This window comes from Nyctereutes procyonoides, unplaced genomic scaffold, assembly GCF_905146905.1.
Source record: "Nyctereutes procyonoides isolate TBG_1078 unplaced genomic scaffold, NYPRO_anot_genome, whole genome shotgun sequence".
Taxonomy (NCBI): domain Eukaryota; kingdom Metazoa; phylum Chordata; class Mammalia; order Carnivora; family Canidae; genus Nyctereutes; species Nyctereutes procyonoides.
The window spans coordinates 12,307,642-12,334,150 of record NW_026575145.1 but is presented as its reverse complement, the minus strand read 5'-3'; the positions used below and the strand labels follow the sequence as shown (position 1 = coordinate 12,334,150).

The window sequence follows — 26,509 nt, the reverse complement described above, 5'->3', positions numbered from 1 at the left end:
AAGCTCGCCGGTGCCCCGGAAGCAGTCGTTGCAACTTCCGGGGGGATTTGTACGCCTGGTGTGGGAGCTACGGGGCTCAGAGACAGTGCTTGAAGTAGTGGGTTCGCCAACATGTCCCGTGGTTCCAGCGCTGGGTTTGACCGTCACATTACCATTTTTTCACCCGAGGGCCGGCTCTACCAAGTAGGTGAGTGAACCGAGTCCGCCTTTGGTCCACTGGAATTGCTCTGTCATGGTATGGCCTGGAGCAGGGAGACGCGGCCGGAGTGTAGTCCGCGAACGAGGCATGGCCGGAGCTGGGACGGGAGAAAGGCCGAGGCAGGGTCCAGCCTCACGGTGTTCCCACCCCTGTCGGGAGGCGGGGACTGGCGGCCGGTTGCCAGAAGGCCTCGGGCTCTTCGGGGCGAGCGGCCGCAACGCCCAGACACAATAAAGAGTGAAGGTAGGTAGGACTGCAATTCCTGACTGTGGCTTCCAGATGCCTCTTCACTTGTTACATTTTGGCCTGGGTGGGCCCAACGTCTGTACTTCTCTAAAGGATAATTGGCTCCTTAACTTTGCCATTGAAACGCTCCTCTCCGTTTTCCTTTGTTTGCAGCATGCACTTCCTTATCGTAGTTAATTCCACACTTTTATGTGCCAGACACTGCTGGTCCTAGGGCGTGCAAAGATGTCACACATTCTCCTGTACTGTAGCTCACAGCTTACAGGGAGTGAAAGATATGTAAACGGATGAAAAGAAAAGTAAAGATGTCAAATTACAAGTATCTACGTCTTTGGAAAATTGACAGTGAATGAGTGGTTGTCCATTCTAGAGCTGTTGTTGAAACTAGCATGCCCTTTTAACCCACATCTGACTGTTTCTAAATAGTTCAAAAGCTGGTTCTGACTTGTAGGTGAGGTACGGTGAACTAGCTGTTTCCTGAAAGAACAGCTTTGGTGGAAATAAGCCCAAAATTAGTTATTGACTCAGTATAACAATATATTTTGTTGGATCGAAGTGGTGTCAGGACTTAGGTTATAATTACAACCCGGATCCTTAACCTCCTGCCATAGAAGATCTGGAGAATGTGATTTACATCTGGCCCTGTGATCCTTTGATTTGGGGGGAGGAAAGTAATATCTGTACTTAGAAATCATAAGGAGACAATTGGCCTATAAATGAGATTCTCTTCACCTGTGTATTTTAGAAATCGGATTAAAAAATAACTGGGAATGAAATTTACCCAGTATATGGCTGCATACTGTATATAATGTAGCAAGAAACCAAGGTAATTCAGTAACCCTTTTAACTTATCCCCCGATTAAAAAATAAGATCAAAGAAGAGAGATAACTGTATCCTTAAGAAGGTTTCATCTATAGTTTCTTTCCCGAGTTTTAAAGAATTTTTCTGTGTTGGGCCACTGCTTTAAATGTTCTGTCATTCTTAATATGTGAACAGGAAAAGTCAAAACTACACTTTGCTTTCCCATACCATGTTTTGAAATCCAGACATAGAACATAGTCTTTAATGCTTCCCAGATTTGGTGAGTAGAAAGGCTAGATATTGTGTCAGTTAAATAATTTTTTAAAATTTGGAATAAAACATGTAGTCAAAAACAAGCTTAATATATAGACAGGATGACTTGAAGTTCTGCCTTGTTGAATAACACATTGTCTACTATTCAGGGTGCTAATAAGACATTGCTAGGAGAAGGAAAGTGAAAGAATAGTATGAGCAAGCAGTATAGTGGTGAAGAGTTCAGGCCCTGGAGCCATACCTGGATTCAGATCCCTGGGTGCTCCATATTAGCCAAGGTGGGCAAGTGATACACAATGTTAGCTTTGGTTTCTTTTTTGCAAAGTTGGGTTAATAATTCCTTCTTGTGTGGTTGTTTTGAGGATTAAATAAAATGATATATGTAGGCTGCTTAGCATAATATTAAGTGTTCAATAAGTGTTATTAGATACCTATTTGATTCTTTTGCTTTTTTTTTTTTTTTTTTTTTTTTGGTCTATTAGATTAGTAGCTCTGTAGACATGGAGTATTTTCTTTATTATGGTCCATCCATGCTTGGTTCTCTAGTGAAGTATTTATACATCATGATAACATTGTGAATGCTATTTATGAGTTTATAAACTTTAGAATCCACCAGAGACAAAGCATACAAGAATTAGGAGTGCAGGGCAGCCCCGGTGGCGCAGCGGTTTAGCGCCGCCTGCAGCCCAGGACGTGATCCTGGAGACCCTGGATCGAGTCCCATGTCAGGCTCTCTGCATAGTGCCTGCACCTCTCTCTCTCTCTCTCTCTCTCTCTCTCTCTCTGTCTCTGTCTCTGTCTCTATGAATAAATAAAGTCTTTAAAAAAAATTTTGAGTGCAAATTATTAACCTTGATAATGGAAAAATAATATAGCAAAAATGGAGAGATAACAGGAAAGAAAGATTAATGGAAAGGTGAGTGTATGCTCCTCATCTTCCATAGTTGGTACTCAAAAGATAAATGTAATCTAAAGTGGATAAATCATAAGATAGAGGTCTAAATTTAAAGTTACAATGCTAACCTTAATTATAAGCAAACTGTTGACAGTGCTTGCTCCCAGGGAATAAGAGAAAGAATTTTGATTGTCATTTGTGCATTTGTATTCTTTAGTAACTATGGACAGATTTATTTTAATGAATGTTCAAGGGGTGTGTGTGTGTGTGTGTGTGTGTGTGTGTGTGTGTGTGCAGAAAGACTGTAGAGCTATACACGGAGCATCTAGCTTTGAAATCTAATTTCAGAAATTACCCAAGTTATCAGTGGGGAAACTAAGGCCCAGGTGGGACAAAATAAACCTGATTACTTTCAGGCTCTTCTCTTCTGGTTGCTGATCCTTTGCTGGATGGGTCTGGCAAGGGAGGAGAGGAGTATCACTTGAATTTGCCTAGCAGGTGAATATGAGCATTGCTTAGTTGCATCTAAGGGAGCATACTGATAAGGAACAGGGAAAAAAAATGGACTGGTAGAAATAGATTGAAGACAACAGTTCTCTAATCTAGAAATACCGATCTGGTCTTGGCATAGAAGCCAACATTCCTGGGTTCAAGTCCCTGCTCCACACCAACTATGAGAACTTTCTTCATTTGTAAAATAGAAATAAAGAGCTTACAGAGCTCTAAGGATTTTTTTTTAAAACATTTTGTTTATTTATTCATGAGAGAGAGGCAGAGACACAGGCAGAGGGAGAAGCAGGCTCCATGCAGGGAGCCCGACGTGGGACTCGATCCCGGGTCTCCAGGATCATGCTCTGGGCTGAAGGCAGGCGCCAAACCGCTGAGCCACCCAGGGATCCCTGAGCTCTAACGATCTAAGCTCCAAGGGGGAATTAATACATGTAATGTACTTAGAACAGTATCTGTCACATAGTAAGTGCTCAGTGGCTGATAAAAATGGAATCAAGAGTTTTATAAATAAATGGACTGAGAAGTACTTAACTGCATCTTTTGCTATTAAAAAAATACTCATTTTAAAGTAGTATTTCTGAACCCAGACTTCTCATGCCCTCCTTGAGTTAGATTTGCAAGTAAACGTATGTGTATATATAAATACATATGTATGATTTTTTGAAGATTTTATTTATTTAAGAGAGAAAGCACAGAGGGAGAGGGAGAAGCAGACTCCCCACTGAGCAGAGAGCCCAATGCAGGGCTGGATCCCAGGACCCTGAGATCGTGACCTTAGCTGAAGGCAGATGCTTAACCGACTGAACCACCCAGGTGCCCCAATACATACATAACTACTCAAAAAAGTAATGAGATCAAACACTGCTATGTTTTCAAACCTCATATTCACCCCCCACCCCCATCCCATGCTGGTGCCAAGATTTCTGAATATCCCACCTGCTAAAAGATCATGATGGGGCTTAGGGTTTGTTTTTTTTGTTTGTTTTTTGTTTTTTAAGATTTTATTTATTTGAGAGAGAGTGTGTGTGTGTTGGGGGGGGGGCATGTGCTCAGGCATGTGAGCAGAGGCAGGGGCATAGACAGAAAATCTCAAGCAGACATGGTGCAGAGCATGGGGCCTGTTGTGGGGCTCCATCTCACAACCCTTAGATTATGACCTGAGCTGAAACAAAGAGTCAAACATTTAACCTACTGAGCCACCCAGCCACCCCCAGATCATGATTGTAGAGAGGATAATATTAGGTGGCATTACAAAATGAGGTGCACTTCCCATTTAGGTTACAAGGCTAGGGAAAGACCGAAGAATGAACAGCTTCCAAAATCTTAATAACAAAAAGTTTCTAGCATACGGTATAGAAATTAAATACAGACCTATTCTGTAGAATACCTGCCCTGCCTGCGTAGAACAACCCTGTTTTTTTTAATAACCAAACATAAAATGTATAAATCTCTCAATTCATTTTTATTTTTCTAGCCTGTGTTTATGTGGAGGGAAAAAAATTTATCTTCCAAAACTTAGTGTATAGCATTTTAAACAAAATTATGGGCAGGAAAAGTCTTTGAGTTATAATCCTATAATTGACAGAACTTCGAATCACCTGTAGACACCTTGCAAAACCAATGTCCATAGGGGGATGTGCATCTCTGCTGCTGCTAACATGCTCACACTGAGCAAGTAGGTCATACTATGAGCCATTGTCTGGCATTGTGTTTGTTCTCAACATTTTTGTCTCAGTATCTTTTCCTGTTTTTTCCTAGTGTTACACAAATGACTCCCAGAAAAGTTGGAAAAGTGTAGGGAAAGAAAATGAATAAGAGATTACTGGGAAAGAGAGGTCTCTCTACAAAAGAGTGCTTTATTTACCATTTTGTTTGTGGTCAAGGAGGCAAGGTACAATCTAACCTAATGATTTATTGTTAGCCATATGTTAACCATATGAAACTGCTGATGTGGGACGCCTGGGTGGCTCAGCAGTTGGGCGTCTGTCTTTGGCTCAAGGCATGATCCTGTGGTCCTGGGATCGAGTCCCACATCGGGCTTCCTGCGTGGAGCCTGCTTCTCCCTCTGCCTGTGTCTCTGCCTCTCTCTCTGTGTGTCTGTCATGAATGAATGAATGAATGAATGAATGAATGAATGAATGAATGAATGAAATCTTAAAGAAAGTTAAGCAGTTAAAAGAAACTGCTGATGTTTGACTATTTTCTACTTATAAAACTGTTTCATGGTTCAACCTAACACAAATAAGTAGTTTACTGTGTATTTAAGTTACAACTTAAGAAATTGGAGGCTTGAGATTGAGTGTATTTCATTATAATTTATTCCATTTTAAAAAATGGGAGATGGGCTATCAGTTTTCATTATCCTGCATAATTTTGTACATTCAAGAACAGATTATGGAGACAAATGTAAGAGTGCTAGTTTGTAAGTTTCTGGATTTTATAAAAACCCGTCTTTATGCTGGAAGCAAAGTGTTTACTATTTCCAACATTTGAATTCTGGCTTTAACAAATACACCTTTTTATTTCTTTATTTTTATTTTTTTTAAATACACCTTTTTAATGTTCCCCTTATGCTATTCTGTTTTTTCTTAATTGACCTTCATGCTCACCTCTGCTGTAAACTATATTTTTACCCTACCACTGTTTCTTTAGAAGATACTCTTGTTATTATGTTGTCTTGAGATTCTTTACTCCAGCAGTTTCCATTGTTCTGGAAATTATTACAAAATATGTATTTTATGGTGGTAATGTTATAATGGGGATTCACTAATACAAAATTTTATTGAAAATTATAGTGCAGCATGGTGAGAACTAAAATAAAAGTACAAGACGTTTACTATAGAAAGTGACACATGGGGTGCCTGGCTGGCTTAGGGGGGAGTGTGTGGCTCTTGATCTTGGGGATATAGGTTTGACCCCATGTTGGGTGTAGCGATTACTCAAAAGAAAAAAAGAAAAAAGTGACACAACCAGGAAAGATTCCTTAGAGAAGGTGAATTGATTGATCTAGATGGAAATCAGATAAAGAAATTTGAGGGGAACCAGTGCATCGGACAGTATAGTTGGAGCACAGACAGTGACAACTGGAAGGGAAGATTATAGCAAAGTTTTGAAGAGATCTGGGTGCAGTGGTAGAATTTAGGCTTTGCTGCTTGAGTTTTGGACATAGCTTGTAGAAGAATGACAAGATTATTAAGTAAGAATGCAGGAGAGTTGAGTAGAAAGGGACTGATGACAGGAAGCCCAATTAGGAGAGACTTGTTCAGTAATCCACATAAGCCCTAATGAGTGAACTAAGATACTGAAAGAGAAAGGGTGGAGAAGAGGAGACTCTTAAATTTATTTTAAAATTTTTGATTATGGAAAATGCCAAATAAAAGTACATAGAATAGTACAGTGACCCTCATATACCCATCACCCAGCTTTATCAGTTGGTGAACATTTTGTTAGTCTTATTTTCTCTTTATTATTCCCTTTTCCATATGCTTGCCCCCCTCTTTGCTGTATTTTAAAGCAAATCTAGGTAGGAGTGAACATTTTTCTGATGAAAGAGAAGAGGAAGAGTCAAGGATGTATCCAGGTTTGTAGCTTGAGTGGTCAGTAAAATTAGTATTTGAGATAAAGACTGTAAAGAAGCAGATTAATAAAGAAGAGTAATTTTCAGCAATGCCAGTGGGAGAAATAGTCATTTGCAAATGTGGGTTTAGAGCTAAAGATGACAAAAGTTAGTAGTGATTGTATAGGATAAAATCATCCCAGGATAGGGAGAAATCATAGAATCCTGAGGATTCTATGATACAGAAATTGGTATTGATATAGAAATTGGTATCCAAATATACCAATATTTGAGGACCTGGCTGAGGAGGTAAAAGAGACTGAGAAGGGGGAGAATTGAATAGTAGAAAAGATATTCTTAACTAAGAACTTTACATTAAAAATTCAGCTCCTCAGTTGCATTAGCCACATTTCAAGTGCTCATAGCTACCTGTGGCTGATGCCTATTTTATTTGATAGCACTAATCTATAATAGAGGGAAGTAGAGGACTCCTTTAATGAATCTTGGCAAATTCACAACTGTATTTTCTATTGAGAAGCATTTTTTATATGTAAAATATTTTTTATTTTGTGGGAGAAAATTGTATTATGTGGTGAGGGGGTAGCTCTGTCTTTAATGATTATTATCTTCTCCATTATTTTTTGTTATCTTTTGCATTATTTAAGCAGATCAGATAAATAGTGTAAATGAGTGAAAAGGGCTGAGTGAGGTATGACAAGGACTGGTGGAAACGGAAAAACTGCAAAACATGTGCCAGCCCTAGATGATGTTCACTCTGCGTGACAGTCTGTAAGTATGTAAGAATGAGGGTCAGGGTCCCTGGGTGGCTCAGTCCTTGGAGTCCCTTACTTGGTTTCACCTCAGGTCGTGGTTGAGCTCCCAGTAGGCTCTGCACTTAGCAGGGAGTTGGCTTCTTCCCACTACCACCACCACCACCCCCTGCCCCGCCCCATATCCTTCCTCCCCACTTGTGCGGGTGGCGCATGCTCTCTCAATTTTTTTTTTTTTTTGAGATTTTATTTATTTGAGAGAAAGGGCAAGAACCAGAGGGAGGGGCAGAGCTAGTGTGAGAAGCAGCCTACCTGCTGAGCAGGGAGCCTGACGCAGAGCTGGATCCCAGGACACTGAGATCATAACCTGAGCCAAAGGCAGACGCTTAACCGACTGAGCCACCCAGGTACCCTAATAAAACTTCTTTTTTAAAGAATGAGGATCAAGTGTTATCTGAATTTTTTTTTCCCTAGGAAAAACTAAGTCCTGATTTTATTTTATCTGACTTTTAAAACCTTGCATTTAAACCCACTTGAGTAAGCTGGATTGGGCCCATGACCAACCTTTGATTTAATATCTATTGGTTACAAATGTAATTTTAAATTTTCCTACTTTATTTCACTGTCCAATCTTGATGTGGAAGGGCAAAATACACACTTCTGAATGCTAAAACTAGTAGCGAAATGGGAAATGCTGTAGGAATTCAGAGAAGGGGTTGAAGAATCCCATCTGGGATCATCAGAAAGTATTCATGGAAGCTAAAAAAAGGCTTGAGAGGGAAGGGTAAGCTCTGGCTAAGTGGAGATAAGAGTGAGAACAATTCAGGCAGAACATGAAGGAGAGAAGTCAGTATAGGAAAGATCTGTAAACAAAAACTATAAGAGAGTGGGTAAACGTTGCAAACTAATATCCCTCTACAGCCACAGGTGGATTATTTTTTAGGCCCAAATCATGTTGAGTAATTGGGTAATAACAGGCAGCAGGCATTTGGAAATGTGCTGCTGAAATTGGGCAAGATCAAGGATAGTGACCCAGATAAAAGAATCCTTTGTACATAAATGACTGTTCTCAATATTGCCTTATATTTGTAATGTTTATAACGATAGCCCCTCTTTTATTCCCAATACTGGCAGTTTGGGAATATTTTATTTTCTTGATGAGTCTGGCTTGGGGTTTTTATTAGTTTCCTATGGCTATCATAAAAAATTACTACGTTTGGTGGCTTAAAACAAATTGATTATCCCAGAGTTCTGGGGACCCGGAATCTATAATCAGTTTCCCTGGACCGGGCAGCCCTGGTGGCGCAGCAGTTTAAAACTGCCTGCAGCCCAGGGCGTGATCCTGGAGACCCGGGATTGAGTCCCATGTCAGGCTCCTGCATGGAGCCTGCTTCTCCCTCTGCCTGTGTCTCTGCCTCTCTCTCTCTCTCTCTCTCTCTAATAAATAAATAAAAATATTTTTTAAAAAAATTTCCCTGGACCAAAATCAAGGTGTTATGCAGAGCCTTAGAAGAATAGATTCCTTGCAGCCTGCACTTCTGGAGGTTACCAGCATTCCTTGGCTTAGAGTGCATCACTTGTAGTCTCTAAGACCAGCATCTTCAAATCTTTGTTCCCTCTTCACATCACCTTTTCTGTGTAAAATCTCCCTCTCCATCTCTTTTACAGGGATACATATGATTGCATTTCAGGCCCACCAGGATAATCTCCCCATCCCAAGTTTGTTGTTTTTATTCAAAGAATTTCTTACTTTGCTGATTTTCTCTTTTTGCTTATTTCATTAATTTCTTCTTTTTTTTTAAGATTTTATTTTTATTTATTCATGAGAGACAGAGAGAGAGAGAGGCAGAGACACAGACAGAGGGAGAAGCAGGCTCCATGCAGGGAGCCCGACGTGGGACTCGATCCCGGGTCTCCAGGATCAGGCCCTGGGCTGAAGCCGGCGCTAAACCGCTGAGCCACCCGGGCTGCCCTATTTCATTAATTTCTGATCTTTATTATTGCCTTTTTTCAAATCTGGATTTATTTTTCCTTTTACTAACTTCTTAAAGTAGAAACTTAGATCATTGATTTTAGACCTTTTCTAATATAAGTAATTAAGGCTAGCATAGTAGTTTTCTATGATGCATAAAAATGACTACAAATAGCAACTAAAAATAACACACATTTATGAACTCACAGTTTCTGTGGGTCAGGAGTAGTCTGCTTAGAATACCACAAGGCTATAGCATAGTGTTGTCCAGGTTGTGTTGCCATCTGGAGATTCAACCGGAGAAGACTGCTTTCAAGCTCACTAAGGATGTTGGCAGAATTCATTTCCTTTCAGTATAGAATTGAGGGCCTTAGCTGTTTGCTGGCCGTTCACTGGAAGACACCCATGGTTCCTTGCCATATAGTCACTTAGCAAGCCGGTAAGAGAATTCTCTAGAGTTAGTCTGCTAGCAAGACAGCCTCTTTTCATGTGAGTGTGTGTGTGTGTGTGTAGTGTTATTAATAAATGAGGCACAATTTTCAGGTACAGGACTGAAATTAGACTCATTTCACAGGTAAATCAGTTTATAAGTTCATTTAACATCTGTAAATGCCATAATTGTTACCTCTTACAGTATTTTAGATCCAAAGCTATCTGCTTACATTTCAATTATATTTATGAAGGAATTGGAATCAGTTTGGGTTTTCCCAAAAGCATTAAACTGTATTAGGTAAACATTTTTATTTTTAAATTCTTGTGTATTATGCTTGGGGCAGATATTTCCCTTTGTAAGGCAAAAAACAATGTGTTACAAAAAGATGATGGTAGAAGAAATAGGCTATGGAACGTAACATACTCCTTTTGTTTTTAAGACAGTCTTCTTCTTTTTTTTTTAATAAATTAATTTTTATTGGTGTTCAATTTACCAACATACAGAATAACACACCCAGTGCTCATCCCGTCAAGTGTCCCCCTCAGTGCCCGTTAAGACAGTCTTCTAAAATATAATCAGGATAATGACATCCCATCACCTTTGCCATATTCAGTTTGTCAGAAACAAGTTACAGGTCCCGCCCACGGTCAAGAGGATGGGTTACACAAAGTTGTGAACACCAGGAGGCAGGGTTTGTAGAGAGCAGACCACCTTTGGGTCTGTTCACTATAGCCATAAAATTCCTTCTTTTAGCAATATCCTATAAATTTTGATACGTTATTATTCAAAATATTTTTGCATTTCCCTTATGATTATGTCTTTGATCCATGGATTACTTAGGGTATTTTAAAATTTTCAAATATTTAGGGATTTCAGTGCTTTAAAATTTATTGAGACTTGTTTTATGGGTTCTAATATATGCTCTGTCTTAGTAAAGGTACCATGTGCATTTGTATTACACCATGTGTGTATATATATATATATATATATATATATATATATATATATATATTCTTCAGTTGTTGCCAGTAGTGTTCTACAGTTATCAGTGAGGTCAAAGTGGTTGGTAGTGTGGTCCATGTAGTATATATCTACTTTGTGAGTGTCTGTATCTATTTCAGTTGCTGTGTGGTAGTGTTAAAATCTTTAACTGGGTGGATTTGGCCATTTCTCTATTTAATTTTGTCAATTTTCCTTTTATGTATTTTGAAGTACTCATAAAGTACATACACATTTATGATATATCTTCCCTTAGGAGTTGATTTTTTACTTTTGAAATGTCTCTCTTTATCTCTGATACATTGTCTTGAAGCCTGTACTTTGATATTAATATAGTCCCTTCAACTTCCTGATGCTTACTGTTTATATGGTAATCTTTTTCCCATCCATTTATTAAATTGTATCTGTGGTAGATAGCATATGTTTGTCTTGCTTTTTTATCCATTCCGACAGTTTCTGCTTTTAATTGGAGTGTTTTGTCCATTACATATATATTTAATGAAGTTGTTGACATGATTCTGCTGTATTCCTCCAAAGAATGTTGATTCATTTTAGCAGGCAGTTACTTTGGGTGGCAGCTCAAATCTCACTTTCTTTTACCCTTAGCTAAGCTGCCTGGAGTCTGTCTTACGCATTTGTGGTTGGGGCTTTCCCTCTCCGGCTCTCACCCTTCTTTCCCTTATTTTCCAGCAGCTGTAGTTACCCTCAAATTGTTCTCTAGATCTTCATGCCAAAAAGACTGAATTTTCTATAGGTGTTTAGCCCTGACCAGAGCCTGCACTCAGTTTGTAAGCCATGAAAACAGGAAACTCACTTTATGCCATTCCTTTCTTCCAAGCATGGTCTCCCCACCTAGAATCTGCCTACTTTGGGCCACTTTCTGGTGTCTTTCAAGTGATTGTTCTGTGTAGAGTTTATAATGTTTAGCTGTGGAAGTTTGATCTGGTAGAAGCTTTTTGGCCATATGAGAACTAGCACTGAGAAGAGAAGCATTTTGAAACCTTGTACTTTAGAAGTTATTTGTGGTGTAATGGGATGATAAAAATAAACTTGTAATATAATTAAATCTAGGTTAGATTGAGGATTTCCCCTAAAGGTAGAGTCGTTTTACTCTACTTTTCTGCCTTCAATATATAGTCACTTAGAAATATTTGATAAGAGGTCTTTATTATAGTTCCTATTAAAGGAAATTCTGTGGCACAAGTAGTATCTTTTTCAGCTGGTCCTCATTACCATTTGGCTTTTTGAAGAGATGAGGCCGGGCTTCAGACCCATTGCGCAAAGTTGTACTTGACAGAATTTTTAAAACATTCATATGTCAAAATGTAGATGATTGGAGTTAGGAGTAATTTTTTTCTTTTATGTTATCTTCTGTATTCCCCATATTTTCTACAGTGAACATATATTGTTACTATTTTTGTAATTACAAAATATATATTTATATTAGATTTAAATATTGTAGAAATACCATACCATTGAAAGGAGTAGTCTTATCTGTCATTATTTCTGCAGAGGCAGTCATTGTCAACTAAACTGCAGGGTGCCAAAGTAGTTTGTCTTCATGCTACCACTTTGATTCATCTGTTTTAATCTAGGGGATGTTTTTTTATATATATAAATTTATTTTTTATTGGTGTTCAATTTGTCAACATATAGAATAACACCCAGTGCTCATCCCATCAAGTGTCCCCCTCAGTGCCCATCACCCAGTCACTCCCACCCCCCACCCACCTCCGTTTCTACCACCCCTAGTTCGTTTCCCAGAGTTAGGAGTTTCTCATGTTCTGTCTCCCTTTCTGATATTTCCCACTCATTTTTTTCTCCTTTCCCCTTTATTCCCTTTCACTGTTTTTTATATTCCAATATAGGGGATGGTTTGACAGCAGCTGGAAGTGCACAAGCCAAAAATGGTTTTAGACAAACTAAAGAATCCTTGTTTTAGGTATGAAAATTGGAAAAACCATGATCCAGAAAATTTCAACTTAGCGGGGAGAAAGAAAACAATGGAGAATAATCTAACAGCAATTAAAATTGCATATAGTCAAACTAGTTACTGGCCAAAATTAACAGAAGTAGTAAATCTTGAGAAAATTTAGAGGAACTAAATTTGACTCAGGAAAACTGGACATGGTAAAAATAATGGCCACAAAACAAACTTTTGAAAGGTGTGATTGATAATGACTTATACGACAAATTCATTAAATCTTTATTGGAAATTTGGTACTTGAGCCTAATGAAAATAATTACAGGAAACTAAGATGGAATGAAATGGAGTTGATTTAACAATGATTTGTAATTATTATTATTTTGACTTTGCATATATCTTGGACAACATTTCATGTTAGTTCATAGAGCTCTAGCTCATTCTTTTTAAAGACTGCTTTTATGCTATTGCATGAATCTAATAATCTATTCTACCTTTTAAAAACACTATTCTGTTTTCCAGAATATGCTTTTAAGGCTATTAACCAGGGTGGCCTTACATCAGTAGCTGTCAGAGGGAAAGACTGTGCAGTAATTGTCACACAGAAGAAAGTACCTGTAAGTAATACTGCCTGGGGGGGAAAAAAAAGTAATGCTGGGATCCCTGGGTGGCGCAGCGGTTTAGCGCCTGCCTTTGGCCCAGGGCGCGATCCTGGAGACCCAGGATCAAATCCCACGTTGGGCTCCCAGTGCATGGGGCCTGCTTCTCCCTCTGCCTCTCTCTCTCTCTCTGTGTGTGACTATCATAAATAAATAAATAAAAATTAAAAAAAAAAAAAAGAGTCTTTAAAAAAAAAAAAGTAATGCTGCCTGGATAGCCAATTGTTATGGAACATAATGTAAGGAGTCTTTACAAGTTGGTACAAAGGTATATTACTACTTATATACATTGACATTATTCTTGCTTTGCCTCTGCTTTCCAGTTTCATTCAAGAAGTATTTACTGAGCAGGTATGAATGGTTTAGCTGAGAAGACAGAATTAATGTATTGGACTTTGTGGTATGATTATAAGCACAGTGGGAATTTTAAGTCTTTCATCTTTAGGAGCCTTGAAACAGCTTTTTGTGAGCTATAGTTCTTACCCACAAGAAACTTGTCATCTGAAAAAGGAAGACAGTCTCCTTCCCGCCTTTTTTAAAAACTGGTTTTAAGTATAAATTGAACAGAAAACATTTTTTACATAGTTTATCACTATAATTTTATAGTATTTTTTATTGCACAGAAACCTCTGATTTTTACGAAATTATCTTGATTTATTTTGTTCATTAGGACAAATTATTGGATTCCAGCACAGTGACTCACTTATTCAAGATAACTGAAAACATTGGCTGTGTGATGACAGGAATGACAGGTAATTGGCTTGATGCCTACTTAGATTTGTTATTCAATTTATTTTTGAGTTTTGTATTAATTTTAAAAGGCTCTTTTTAGTGCATTTGCAAGTGATTGGAATACATTTGCAGTCTTCCAAAGTTAATATCAATATATTCAGAGTATTTTGAGCTTTTTTGAAATAATAAGTCTAATAGAATTAGATCTCTATGCTGTTGCTGTCAGGAAACTGGCTCCTCTCATAGAAGACTTATTTCATATATAGGTAATAGTTTAAGGAGATATAAGTCAGTATATTTGAAACCTGGTAACAATGACCCTATTAGAAACAAGTGAGAATTATAAAAATTACTTCAGGTTTCTATTTTCTGAAATCAAGGGAAAATTCAAGCCTAAAGAAAAGATTAAGAGAAACATTCTCTCTCCTTAAAACTTGTTCTTTTGGGAATTATTAGACACCTGTAGAAACTATTTTGACAGCTGGTGAGAGCTCAGCATGAAAATACAGTGCTGTGTGTAGAACTTCTATCTTTTAATTTTATTTTCCTTTTTTTTGTCATGTCCTTGTTGCTGAGTCCTTGACTGTTCATGAGTGGTAGAAAAGCCATAGTGGACCACTTCTACGTTTGTTAAGTTGTAGTGGAGATTTTATATATATATAAAACACACACATATGAGTTTATATATATATATATATATATACATATATATATATATATACACATACACAAACACACATGAATTTTCTGCACACACCTATACACACACACACACATATATATATACATATATATATTGAAAATTGATTTTCAGGTTCACTCTTTCCTTTAAAGAAGTAAACTTGTGTTTTTTATGCTCTAAGCTGACAGCAGATCCCAGGTACAGAGGGCACGCTATGAGGCAGCTAATTGGAAATACAAGTATGGGTATGAGATTCCTGTGGACATGCTGTGCAAAAGAATTGCTGATATTTCTCAGGTCTACACACAGAATGCTGAAATGAGGCCTCTCGGTTGTTGTAAGTATACTAAGAAGTCTCCCAAAGAATTGATGAATTACATGTTTTATTTTAGAGAATATGAATAAAGTTATTGCAGTCACATTTGGGTTCTGAACATGTGGTTTGGAAATTATATAAGGTGAGGAACCCTTTATAATAAATCAGCAATGAAGGGTAAGTTTCACAGCAGTATTTTAGGCATTATGTTTTAAACTTTGTTTTCTTTTTTTTTTAAGATTTTATTTATCCATGAGAGGCAGAGACACGGGCAGAGGGAAAAGCAGGCTCTGTGCAGGGAACCTGACATGTGGGACTTGATATCCTGGGTCTCCAGGATCACACCCTGGGCTGAAGGCAGCGCTAAACCACTGAGCCACCTGGGCTGCCCGATATTTTTAGAATACATTACATTTTTTTAAAATAAGATTCTCTCAGATGAGTTTACTGATTTTAGATTTAATGTAATATATTAGTCAAAAAAATTCACATCTCTTTCTGATATTGTGTCATTTATGAGAATTAAAGCAATCAGTGTAATGATTTTTCTTCATCTGACCCTGTTTTTGAACTCTCATTTAAGAATGTTCCCTCAAGGGATCCCTGGGTGGCGCAGCGGTTTGGCACCTGCCTGTGGCCCAGGGCGCGATCCTGGAGCCCCGGGATCGAATCCCACGTCGGGCTCCCAGTGCATGGAGCCTGCTTCTCCCTCTGCCTATGTCTCTGCCTCTCTCTCTCTCTCTCTCTGTGTGACTATCATAAATAAATAAAAATTTTAAAAAAATATATTAAAAAAAAAAAAAGAATGTTCCCTCAGACAGAACATAAAGACTCCTAACTCTGGGAAACAAACTAGGGGTGGTGGAAAGGGAGGAGGGCGGGGGGTGGGGGTGAATGGGTGACGGGCACTGAGGGGGCCACTTGACGGGATGAGCACTGGATGTTATTCTGTATGTTGGTAAATTGAACACCAACAAAAAATAAATTTATTAAAAAAAAAAAAAAAAGAAGAATGTTCCCTCAGTTTCTTCAGTGATACTCTTCCTCACTTTCCTTAGCTCATCCTCTTCCACTTTTCCTTTAAATATTTTTGCTCACTGGGTTTTCTCTGTGGTCATTCTCTCCCCTTTGGTTCTGTCTAGGTAATCTCACCCTCAGGTTCATGCTTTCATTTACTATGTGTATATAGTCAGTCATTGTTACATTAGTATTAGCCCTGTCCCTTACTCCATGCCCCACAGATACTTCAGGCTTGAAATCATTGCTGTTTTCCTGCTTTAATCCTCAGCCTCTCTTTCCTACACTCACTTCACTTTCCCGGGTCATCTGGTTAGTCATTGTACCTCACCTTAGATATGTGTTCCTTCTTCATCATCTCTTGCTTTGCCACCTAGTTTACTTGTGTCTTCTCTTCTCATTCTTTCCTCATCTGTCTTCTGTTACTATGTGAGTTACCATTTTAAAATCAAATTTTGATTTTTGCTCCCTAGAAAAACTGATTCCTCTTCAGATCTGGTGTAAAATTCTAAACTCCTCAGTATGATGTGCAAGTCCTTGATAGTTTATTCCCAAGCAGCCTCTTTCATGTACTGCTTTCCTTCCTCACCAGAAGTCCCAGTAGTACTTGGGTCTTTTGTCATCACCTGGTATACCATTACCTTTCATGTCTTTATACTTTTGTGCATGTTGTTCCTTTTGCCTTGATGATTGCCCTTCATGTCCTTATGACCTATTAAACCCTGTTCATCTTGCAAGATTCTGAAGTAGAGAAGAGTTGTCCCCCCCCCCCCAAGCAGTAAGTGGATACCTCTCTTGTGTGGCCGTGTACTTTGTGTATATCAAGTAAAACATGTAAAGAAAATTATGGGGTGACATAACTTTTGAATAAAACAGATACCTGATCACTATCATAGTGTTTATCAAATAAAGTTGAAAATTTCTCATTAATAGACTATAAAACATCTATAAATGTGAATAAAGTAATTTCTTAATATTGAAACTTAAAAGAGAGGACAGTAGAAGCACACCTTGGAGATATTGCAGGTTCAGGAGAATAGTTAACATGCTGCTATTGTATATTATTTTCTCTAAAAGAAAATATATGAAAAATATACTTTACAAATTTATTTTCTAGTACCATCTCAAAGGAACATGTTTTGGATAGTAGCAAGGATTAGAAAATTGCTTGTTAAGTTACACTTTTTGATAATTCAAATTTTAAAAACATCTGTGATAAACCTTTGGTGAAATGGAATTTTTCTTTTTAATAAAATAAAAGATTTTATTTATTTATTCATGAGAGACACACAGAGAGAGGGGCACAGACACAGGGAGAAGCAGGCTCCAAGCAGGCAGCCCGACGTGGGACTCGATCCTGGGTTTCCAGGATCACACCCTTGGCCGAAGGTGGCGCTAAACCGCTGAGCCACCTGGCTGCCCCATAAAATGGAAATTTCTTGATTACCTAATTTATCTGAAGTAATAACCTAATAACCAGTTTCTTTTGGGGGGTGGGGTAGGAGGGTATTTTTGTTTGTTCTTATTGAAGTTCGATTTGCCAGCATATAGTATAACACCCAGTGCTCATCCCATCAAATGCCCTCCTCAGTGCCGGTCACCCAGTTACCCCATCCCCCTGCCAGCCTCCCCTTTCACTACCCTTTGTTCGTTTCCCAGAGTTAGACTCTCATATTTTGTCACTCTCCCTAATTTTTCCCACTCATTTTCCCTCCTTTCCCTTATAATCCCTTTCTCTATTTCTTAAATTCCTTGTATGAGTAAAACCTAATAACCAGTTTCTTAAAGCAAAATACATACCCTAAAATAGATGGACAGAATAATGATTAGCAACAGCTTTTTGATGATACTAAGAGAAAAGAAATTGTGTTGTACAAAGGTATAAAATATTTATTTTAAAATATTTAAATATATATGAATGTTAATGTTTAATGTATAATTCCATATAATACATAAATATTTAAATAAATTTAATAATTAATATTTAATGTCTTTCTAGGTATGATTTTAATTGGTATAGATGAAGAACAAGGCCCTCAGGTGTACAAGTGTGATCCTGCAGGTTACTACTGTGGGTTTAAAGCCACTGCAGCAGGAGTTAAACAAACGGAGTCAACCAGCTTCCTTGAAAAAAAAGTGAAGAAGAAATTTGATTGGACATTTGAACAGACAGTGGAAGTAAGTTGGCCAAAAGGAGCTTTTTTTTTTAATGCTATGTAGAATAGTGAAGATCATTGTATAATTGGCAGTTTATAAAGGCTGTTCCTCAGGTTTATCACAAGAACCAGGTTTGTCAGCTGGTAAAATTGGTGTCATTCAGCTGACACAGGAAGAATGAGGACTGCTTTTATTATTATTCTAAAGATCTTACTTATGAGAGAGAGCGTGCAAGCACAAATGCAAGGAGGGGTAAAGGAAGAAGGAGAAGTCAACTCCCCACTGAGCACGGAGCCCAATGTGGGACTCTATCCCAGAACCCTGGGATCATGACCTGAGCCGCCCAGGTGCCCCTGAGGACTGCTTTTATTCACTTCATTCCCTGTCTCATTTCATAATGTATTTAAGACTGCTTTCAACAAAACACATATAGAATGACAAGATGTAACTAAAAATAAGAATCAAGACTAGGGTCTAAGGACCTACATGGTTGTGACTCAAATTAGGCTAAGCTTCCTGGTAACAAAAGTGAAAAAATATGGTCAGTAATGTTACTCTTAAAGCCCTAAAGGAAAAACAGCTACATACCAAATTCTCGGGAAACAAACATCTTGGTAAAAGAATATATGCTCATAGGGTAACTTGGCAGAGAAATTTTGCTATCCAGGATGCAAAAGTAAAGCTAGCTTAATGCAGAGATATTAAAATTATTCAGTATGATTGGGACATTTTGACACAATAAGCTAAAATTCTTATACAAATATTTAGTAACCTTAGTCTAAGGAAGCCTCTTATTTACTACTGCTAAGAAGTTAAAAACAAAAAGTTTAATAGACTTTGGAGAGTCTGAGATACAGCCATTCTAAATACTAACACTGTGATTCTGAGAAATGACAAATGAAAAATGCCATCTAATACTTTCATGTTTGGTTGGCAGTATTATTTATGCAAAAGATATAAGCTAGTTCTCATCTGGGAGGTACTGTGCCCTATTTGATGTTTCCAAAAAGTCTTCACTTGCAGTTCATAATTAACATTAAGTAATTCATTATGTCAGATACAAAGCCACTTAAATACATTCTTAGGGCACCTGGGTGGCTCAGTTGGTTAAGTGTCTGCCTTCAACTCAGGTTATGATCCTAGGGTCCTAGGATTGAGGCCCGCATCAGGCTCCCTGCCCAGGGGAGCCTGCTTCGCCCTCTTCCTCTGACTGCTGTTCTAACTGCTTGTGCGCTCTTATTGCTCACTCGCTCTGTCAAATAATAATTAAATAAAATCTTTAAAAAATATATATTCTCAAAAATGTATAAATAAATAAAAATAAAAAAATATATATTCTTAAATTGTTATTACTGCAGATTTTCCTTGAAGGAAGACTGTATCATTCATGTTTATCCTCTTCTTCCTTCTCACCCCAAGTGCTAAGCATAGTCCCCAGCATGTAGTAGTCATCAAACAGACTGTTCTGTTTGATGGACCCCTTTTCATTTATGACTTGAATTTGTATAAGCAAGTTTCTTCTCATTGGTAGGCAACATATTAGAATTAAGCAATCCACTAGTAACACATGGCTATAGAGCTGTATCACTGAAACATGAAGCAAAAATGAATAGCTTGTGGTTAAGTCATGATTTGAATAAGCTTGGAATTAGAAAATCGTGGGATCACTGAAAAATACTATTTTACTGTTGCTACTTTTTTCAGACTGCAATTACATGCCTATCAACTGTTCTATCAATTGATTTCAAACCTTCAGAAATAGAAGTTGGAGTAGTTACAGTTGAAAATCCTAAATTCAGGTGAGTTATATTGCCAGCCATGTGCTTAAAGAAGTTTGCCAAGAGATAAATTGCAGCCTAGAAAGGTAAAGGTGTGTGGGTCCATTTGTCCTACAACTTACGGGATTTTTTTTTTTAACTACATTTACAGTTTTTTCCTGAGAGATCTATTTTAAAACTTACTGGAATTCCCTTTAAAAAGACAGACATAACTGCTTTTCTTCTCATTTCAGAGTGATTTTATATCTATATCAGAGGCAACATAAAATAACCTTCTCTATGTTAGAAGTAAAGTAAGCATAGATGTTTTCTCTTTTTCAGCCTAAGGCCAATAGAAATTCATTTCCCAGAGTAGTATTTTTTAGTTTTTTCAGGTGGAGCTTTGATTATTTCGTGGTTAGTTAAGTGGAGCTTTGAAAAGCAGTATAAAATTCTCATCTACATCAGAGCCTATCTGGAGATCTTTGGAAACCCCAAATTTTGAATACAGCTAATTGAATTGCAGATGCTGGATGCTTGTCTGTTCTTACTAAGTGACTAACTCCGCAAATCAACCTTATGGCTTCCATGAGTCAAATCTATACTGGGTGCTTAACATATATGTTACTCACTTAATCCTCCCAGAACACTGTGAGGTGGTTTACTTACCATGAACCTGGATGTGCTTGTAAAAATACCTCAGGTAAATCCACAGATACAAGGAAGTGCTGGGAGGCATGTTAACTATTATTTGTATCTACTCTTAGGTCACAGTTATACATGGTCATGGTTAGAGGTGGGGTATTAAGGTGGTAAATTAAGCTTAACTGGGCCTTGAAGAGTTTCTTGTTACTATCCTTTTTTCCCCCTAATTTACTTTTTGTTGCCTACAGGTAAGTGATTTAAACATGAATGATTTAAGGAAAAATTCATAGAAAAATTTTGAATCCTCTCCCCCTCTCCCCCTTAGGAAAAAGTTGTGGTCTTATTTTATTTTAGCAGTACTATTTTAGCAAGAGCAATTTCTAAATCTTAAAGAACCTGCAAGTTCTTTTTTCTTTTCTGAGACCCTCTTACAGCTTTTAACATTTTTATTTCTATTAAGAAACCAAAGAACCTGTATCTTCAAAAAGTTCTGGTATGATTTATAAATTTAGTGATAGTAAGTGTGCTACTACAATATATAACATAAGCATCAACAACCATATATAAACTACTTATATTGCCCCAGTCTACACTAAAAAATGTCACTTTGACAAATTTCACTGTTTAGAAATCAAGCAGTAATAAGTCCTATTAAGGTTGCCAACCAGTTGATTTCTTTGGAGAAAATACCATGTGTTCATCAGGAAGTGCCTTATATCTTTTAGCTGATACAAACTTGAGTTATACTAGGTGTAAAGGGATTTTGACATAGCTAAAATAGAGTACAGTTAGCTTTATATTTAATTTAAGCACTATTATAGCTGCAATTGAAAGGACTTGTTTTCAGAAGACCAAATTTCTTGATCTGATGTCAAAAAACTAGATGCTTTTGTGTATAGGTGAAGTTGATACAATATTTGGGAATTATTTCAAAATAATCTGAAGGGATGAGTGGTGGATATACAGATTTTTAAAATATTAGCTATAAATTATTGATAATTGTTGAAGTTGGGTGTTAGGTACTCAGGAATTCATCACTATCTATTCTACTTTCTTTCATGTGTATTTGGAATTTTACATAATAAAAAGTTTTCAAAAAGTAAAATGGTTGTGGATTTTTTCTCCCTTGCCTTCTAGGATTCTTTCAGAAGCAGAGATTGACGCTCACCTTGTTGCCCTAGCAGAGAGAGACTAAACATTGTAGTTAGTTTACCAAATCCATGACGCCACTTGCCTGTGTCTGGTAGCAACAGACCAACATCATGGAGGCCCCTGGATTGAAAAAGGAACCTCTCCCACTCCTCCTGCCACTGTGAAGTGGTTAGGACTCTGTATAAATAAAAACAGTGCTTTTGGAAAATAATCGCATCCTGTCTTACTTTCACCTCTAGCTTTAAGTAGTAAGCTTCTGGTGCATGCAGACTTAAAAGTTCACCACCCCCAGATTGTACCTTTACTCATTTACTCAGGAACTTAACAGTTTAACTATAGCTATATGGCCTAACTAATAAATGGCATACTAAAAACTGGTTTCAAAACTTGCTCTGACTCTAAGCTGGTATGTAGTAAAGCAAGGCGTTTATTTTGCAATTTTTCATTTAAGTGGGATATTTCTGAACCTAGACTCCCAAGTTCTGTCGGAGGTTTTAACTATAGTGAAAAGATTGGCATTATTATTCAGTGGTTTTGAGATACATATTTAATCTCTACTCCGTAAGATCCAGTATTTTTAAGAACAAAAATCGCAGTTTTCTCTGAGAAACAATAGGGCTATAAAAGTAGAATATGTGTGTTTTCTATGCTGCCTTAAAATTACTTAAAGCCGACTTTAAGGAATTGTTCTATGATAGAGATGCCAGTATAAACAATATTAAGGGGAAAAGGAGAGTAAATTATATTCAGAATAATTATTGATGGAATTAAGGTTTTTAAATATTTTTAAAAGATTTTATTTTAAAGGGTGCATGGGAGGAGGGGTAGAGGGAAAGACTCTTAAAGCAGACCCCCTCCTCTGAGCCTCATGTTGGCTTGATCTCAAGACCCATGAGATTATGACCTAAGCCAAAACTTAGAGATACTTAACCAGCTGAAACAGCCAGGTGCCCCTGAATTAATTTGTTTCTTTTTTTAATCCCCATAGTGATTCTTGTGACCTGAAATACTAATTGTTGTAAGATGATCCAAAAATCTTGTGATTTCTAAGGTTGATAACATTTCACGTCGTCATTTGTTCTGGGTGAGATGGGCTATCACCTCACACCGGTGAATGTGGCTGGTGATCTAATAGAAATCCCTGGAGCCAGCTGCTCCTGTTTCTATAGCCACTAGCCCCACAAAAGGGGAGGCCATGTGAACTTGTGACCACGAAAAGCAGGAAACTTCACCAACCACATCCTCTTCAGAGCTGAGTCATTAATTGTAGTAAAGTGTCTTAAAGGGGAAGCAAGGTTCTTCCAATCCGTCTGTGGGTCAGATTACCAATCCATATCCACTAGGTTCTGTAAAGTTACTGCCATTTTGAAAGTGGAGTCTGTAGACTCCAGGCCTACTCCCCTGAATAGACAACTATACCTTGGAGCGTTGACACTTAGCTCTTCTGGAATCATGGATGACAGGTTACCAAATAACTTGGTTTTTCTGCAAGAAAATGCCTTCTAGTGAAAAAATGAAAATTGCCTCATTTGTTAGAAAAATAACTTTTTACATTATGCAAAATCTAGATGAATAGTTCTTTTCAAGAAATTTTATTTTTAAGTAATCTCTACCCAACGTGGAGCTCAAACTCACAACCCCAAGAGTCACATGCTGTTACCGACAGAGTCAGCCAAGGGCCCCAAATATAAAATAGTTCTAAGTAAGTTTATTAGATTGGTTAAGTATGCTTAAAAGTACTGGAAAAAATGGAAATAATTTAAGTATGACCATTAGGTCACTAATACTGTTTTTGTGTGTGTGTGGTTTTGTTGTGTTTTTAAGATTGTATTTATTCAGGAGAGACAGAGACATAGGCAGAGGGAGAAGCAGGCTTCCTGCAGGGGGCCCTATTGCAGGGCTCTCAAGACCCCAGGATCATGACCGAGCCAAAGGCAGATGTTCAACCACTGAGCCACCCAGGTGCCCCTTTGTGTGTTTTTAACACAGTCTAGGATAGGTAAGAGTTAATGCAGAAATCTTGCACAAATGCTAATTAAAATATGTTAAAAGGCATTTTGGAAACTAGTAAATGAACACAGGTGAATATTGATATTTAAAGGGATATGATGTGATATTCATGAATGTGAAGCTATTTGGATAGACACCCACTTTCTCTTGGTACCCATTTTCAATGAAGAAGCAGCTTTGAACCATTTAGGTTATAAGGGAACAACAAATGAGGTACTTATCTCCTTCATTAGATCATAAATCTAAGATTCAGATTTGTGCCACAACCAAATTACCACATTAAGGATATTCAGGATCTCCCTTAAAAAGAAATGCGTAGAGTTAATATGTTCTGATCTTCTAATGCATTTCCAAAACAAGAAAACCTTAACAGCCAATATAATGGTGAATTACGGTTAGGCACTTACACTGAAATCAGATGTGATCCAAGAATGACTTTTTTTTTTCCATTTATTTTACATTTCAGAAAATTCAGCTAACACAAATGAATTAAAAGTTGCCAGAAAGGAGATAGAATTATAATTTGCTATTTAGACTGTTCACCCAAAAAGAAGGCAAGAGAATTGCCTAATGAAGTATTAGCCTGTATTGAAGCAGGTCCTATCTTCCATATAATATCCCTGAGTTGAGGCCTCTCGTGTGCCCACAAATTTAGGAACCTGTTAAAACTCATTTAGCCCAAAATGTGGCCCAAACTATTGTGAGGCCATTTATACTCACACTGTAGAGATATCTCTGTAGAAATTTTAATATGTTTAAATTATAAGGTACTACTAGACTCCAGTGGGAGAATTATGTAATATATTACCATATTACCTTCCTAAAATCCCAAACAGTAAACTCCAAATTGAATGTCCCAAGGCTTCTGGATAAAGAATCACAGACCTATACTATTATAGTCCCCTACTGCAAGTGCAAAAACTAAGCTCAGTAAATTAATTTGTCCAGGATCACAAAAGCATTGATGACAGTAGACCTACAACTCTAAACCCAAGACATGTTTGTCAGGGCATTAGTTGAAACCTACAATCACTTTTGTCAAGTTCTCCCCTCCTCACCAATGGTAAGGTAGCTAGATTCAGAATTCTAAAAAATATTCTATGCCAAGAATAACCTTCAAAAATAGAATATATATATATATGTTCTTTATATACCCTCTCTATAATATATATAATAGAATATATGCAGATCAACAGAGGGAATATTCTCTATTTTTTTTTGTTGCTGCTGCTGTTGTGACTATAGCTTTCTCAGAAATAGTTGTCACAACAGCAACAAAAAAATTAAAATCCCTAGGAATAATTCTAATTGGGAATACTGAACCTATATGATGGAACTAAAAAATTTGACTGAGGGACATCCTATTCCTGAATGGGAGTACTGGGTATTATGAAGTCAATTCTTTTTCCAAAGTAACATATGGGTTTTAAGTAATTTGAGTCAAAATGCTAAAGGAAAGTTTTTTGAAACTTGTAATTGCCTAGAAACAGATTTTAGCATATATGAGAATCTAATATATGATAAAATTAACACCACAAGCTGATGAGGAAACAGTGGGGGTGTGAAGATGAGGAATGACTATATTGGAAAAAAAAATGTTCCTCATCTTACATCAGAATAAAATCGGGGTGATTTAGAGAATTTACATACACACAGGGAAAAAATATATATATATTTAGCAAACTACACCCAACATGGGGCTTGAATGCATGACCCCAAGATCAAAAGTTGCATATTCTATGACTGAGCCGGCCAGGTGACTAGAGATCATTTTTTTTTTTTAATCTTTTAAAGAGAAAAGAAGGAAGAAGTGTAGGTTAAAAAGGATCTCCAGATGGTGAAATACTTTCTAAGCAGAAATAATAGATAAAATCACGAAGGGGAAAAAAATCTGTATATTTTGCTACATACAAATTTAAAGTTTTACTAACAACAAAACATCCACCTAAAGTTCAAATAGTAAGATACCAAGAAAAATATAAAAATAGTAACAACAGGTCATAAAAATGTTCTAGTCAATAGACTCAAAAAATGGTTAAATTTTAAAATGCAAAATATAAGATAACCATATTTTCTATCAAATTAGTAAACCTACATTCACTATAATACATAATGTACTTGGTACATTTCAAGTACTCAAAAACTTTTTGTTGCATGAAGGAATGATGATAGTATGTTAAAAGTTAGTTACTCATTCTGCTGATGGAAGGATAAACATTGAATCTTTCTGGAGGGCTACTTAGAATATGCATCAAGAACCAAAAAAAAATTATACTTGTGGGATCCCTGGGTGGCGCAGCGGTTTGGCGCCTGCCTTTGGCCCAGGGCGCGATCCTGGAGACCCAGGATCGAATCCCACGTCGGGCTCCTGGTGCATAGAGCCTGCTTCTCCCTCTGCCTGTGTCTCTGCCTCTCTCTCTCTCTCTGTGACTATCATAAATAAATAAAAATTTTAAAAAAAATTATACTTGTAAGAATTTATCCTGGGGCCTTTTTAGAGATGCAGAATTATGTTACAGTTATTTTTATGTACAGCAATAAATTACATTCCATCTAGTATTGTGGAATATTGTGCAGCCATTAAAATCCCTGTTTTGAAGAGTAATGATATGGAAAACATTTACAAAGTAATATTATGTAGGAAACAGGACACAAACTCTCCAATGTGATCCCTGCAGCAGACACTTCTTGTACCCAAAACGTGTTATGACTCCTGCCAACAATACCCCCCCTCACTGCTTCTCCCTCTGTCTCAGGAGCTTCTCTGAAGCCTTAGGTCTTCTGCAAAGTCAGGAAAGCCTGC

The 26,509-nt window shown here is 37.4% G+C and overlaps 1 protein-coding gene across 2 annotated transcripts; it reads left to right on the top strand.

The window, feature by feature from the left end:
- Positions 1-14: 14 nt before the first annotated feature.
- On the top strand, positions 15-21,901 carry PSMA6 (proteasome 20S subunit alpha 6). 2 transcript variants are annotated; one of them, XM_055309292.1, is made up of 7 exons: positions 15-187; positions 13,102-13,196; positions 13,909-13,990; positions 14,834-14,989; positions 17,985-18,163; positions 19,847-19,941; positions 21,682-21,901. In XM_055309292.1, the coding sequence occupies exons 1-7, from the start codon at positions 112-114 to the stop codon at positions 21,737-21,739; spliced, it is 741 nt and encodes a 246-aa protein (XP_055165267.1). In that variant the 5' UTR covers positions 15-111; the 3' UTR covers positions 21,740-21,901. The 2 variants fall into 2 exon arrangements, with proteins under 2 accessions (XP_055165267.1, XP_055165268.1); XM_055309293.1 differs by lacking the exon at positions 19,847-19,941 and having other exon boundaries at positions 18-187.
- Positions 21,902-26,509: the final 4,608 nt, after the last annotated feature.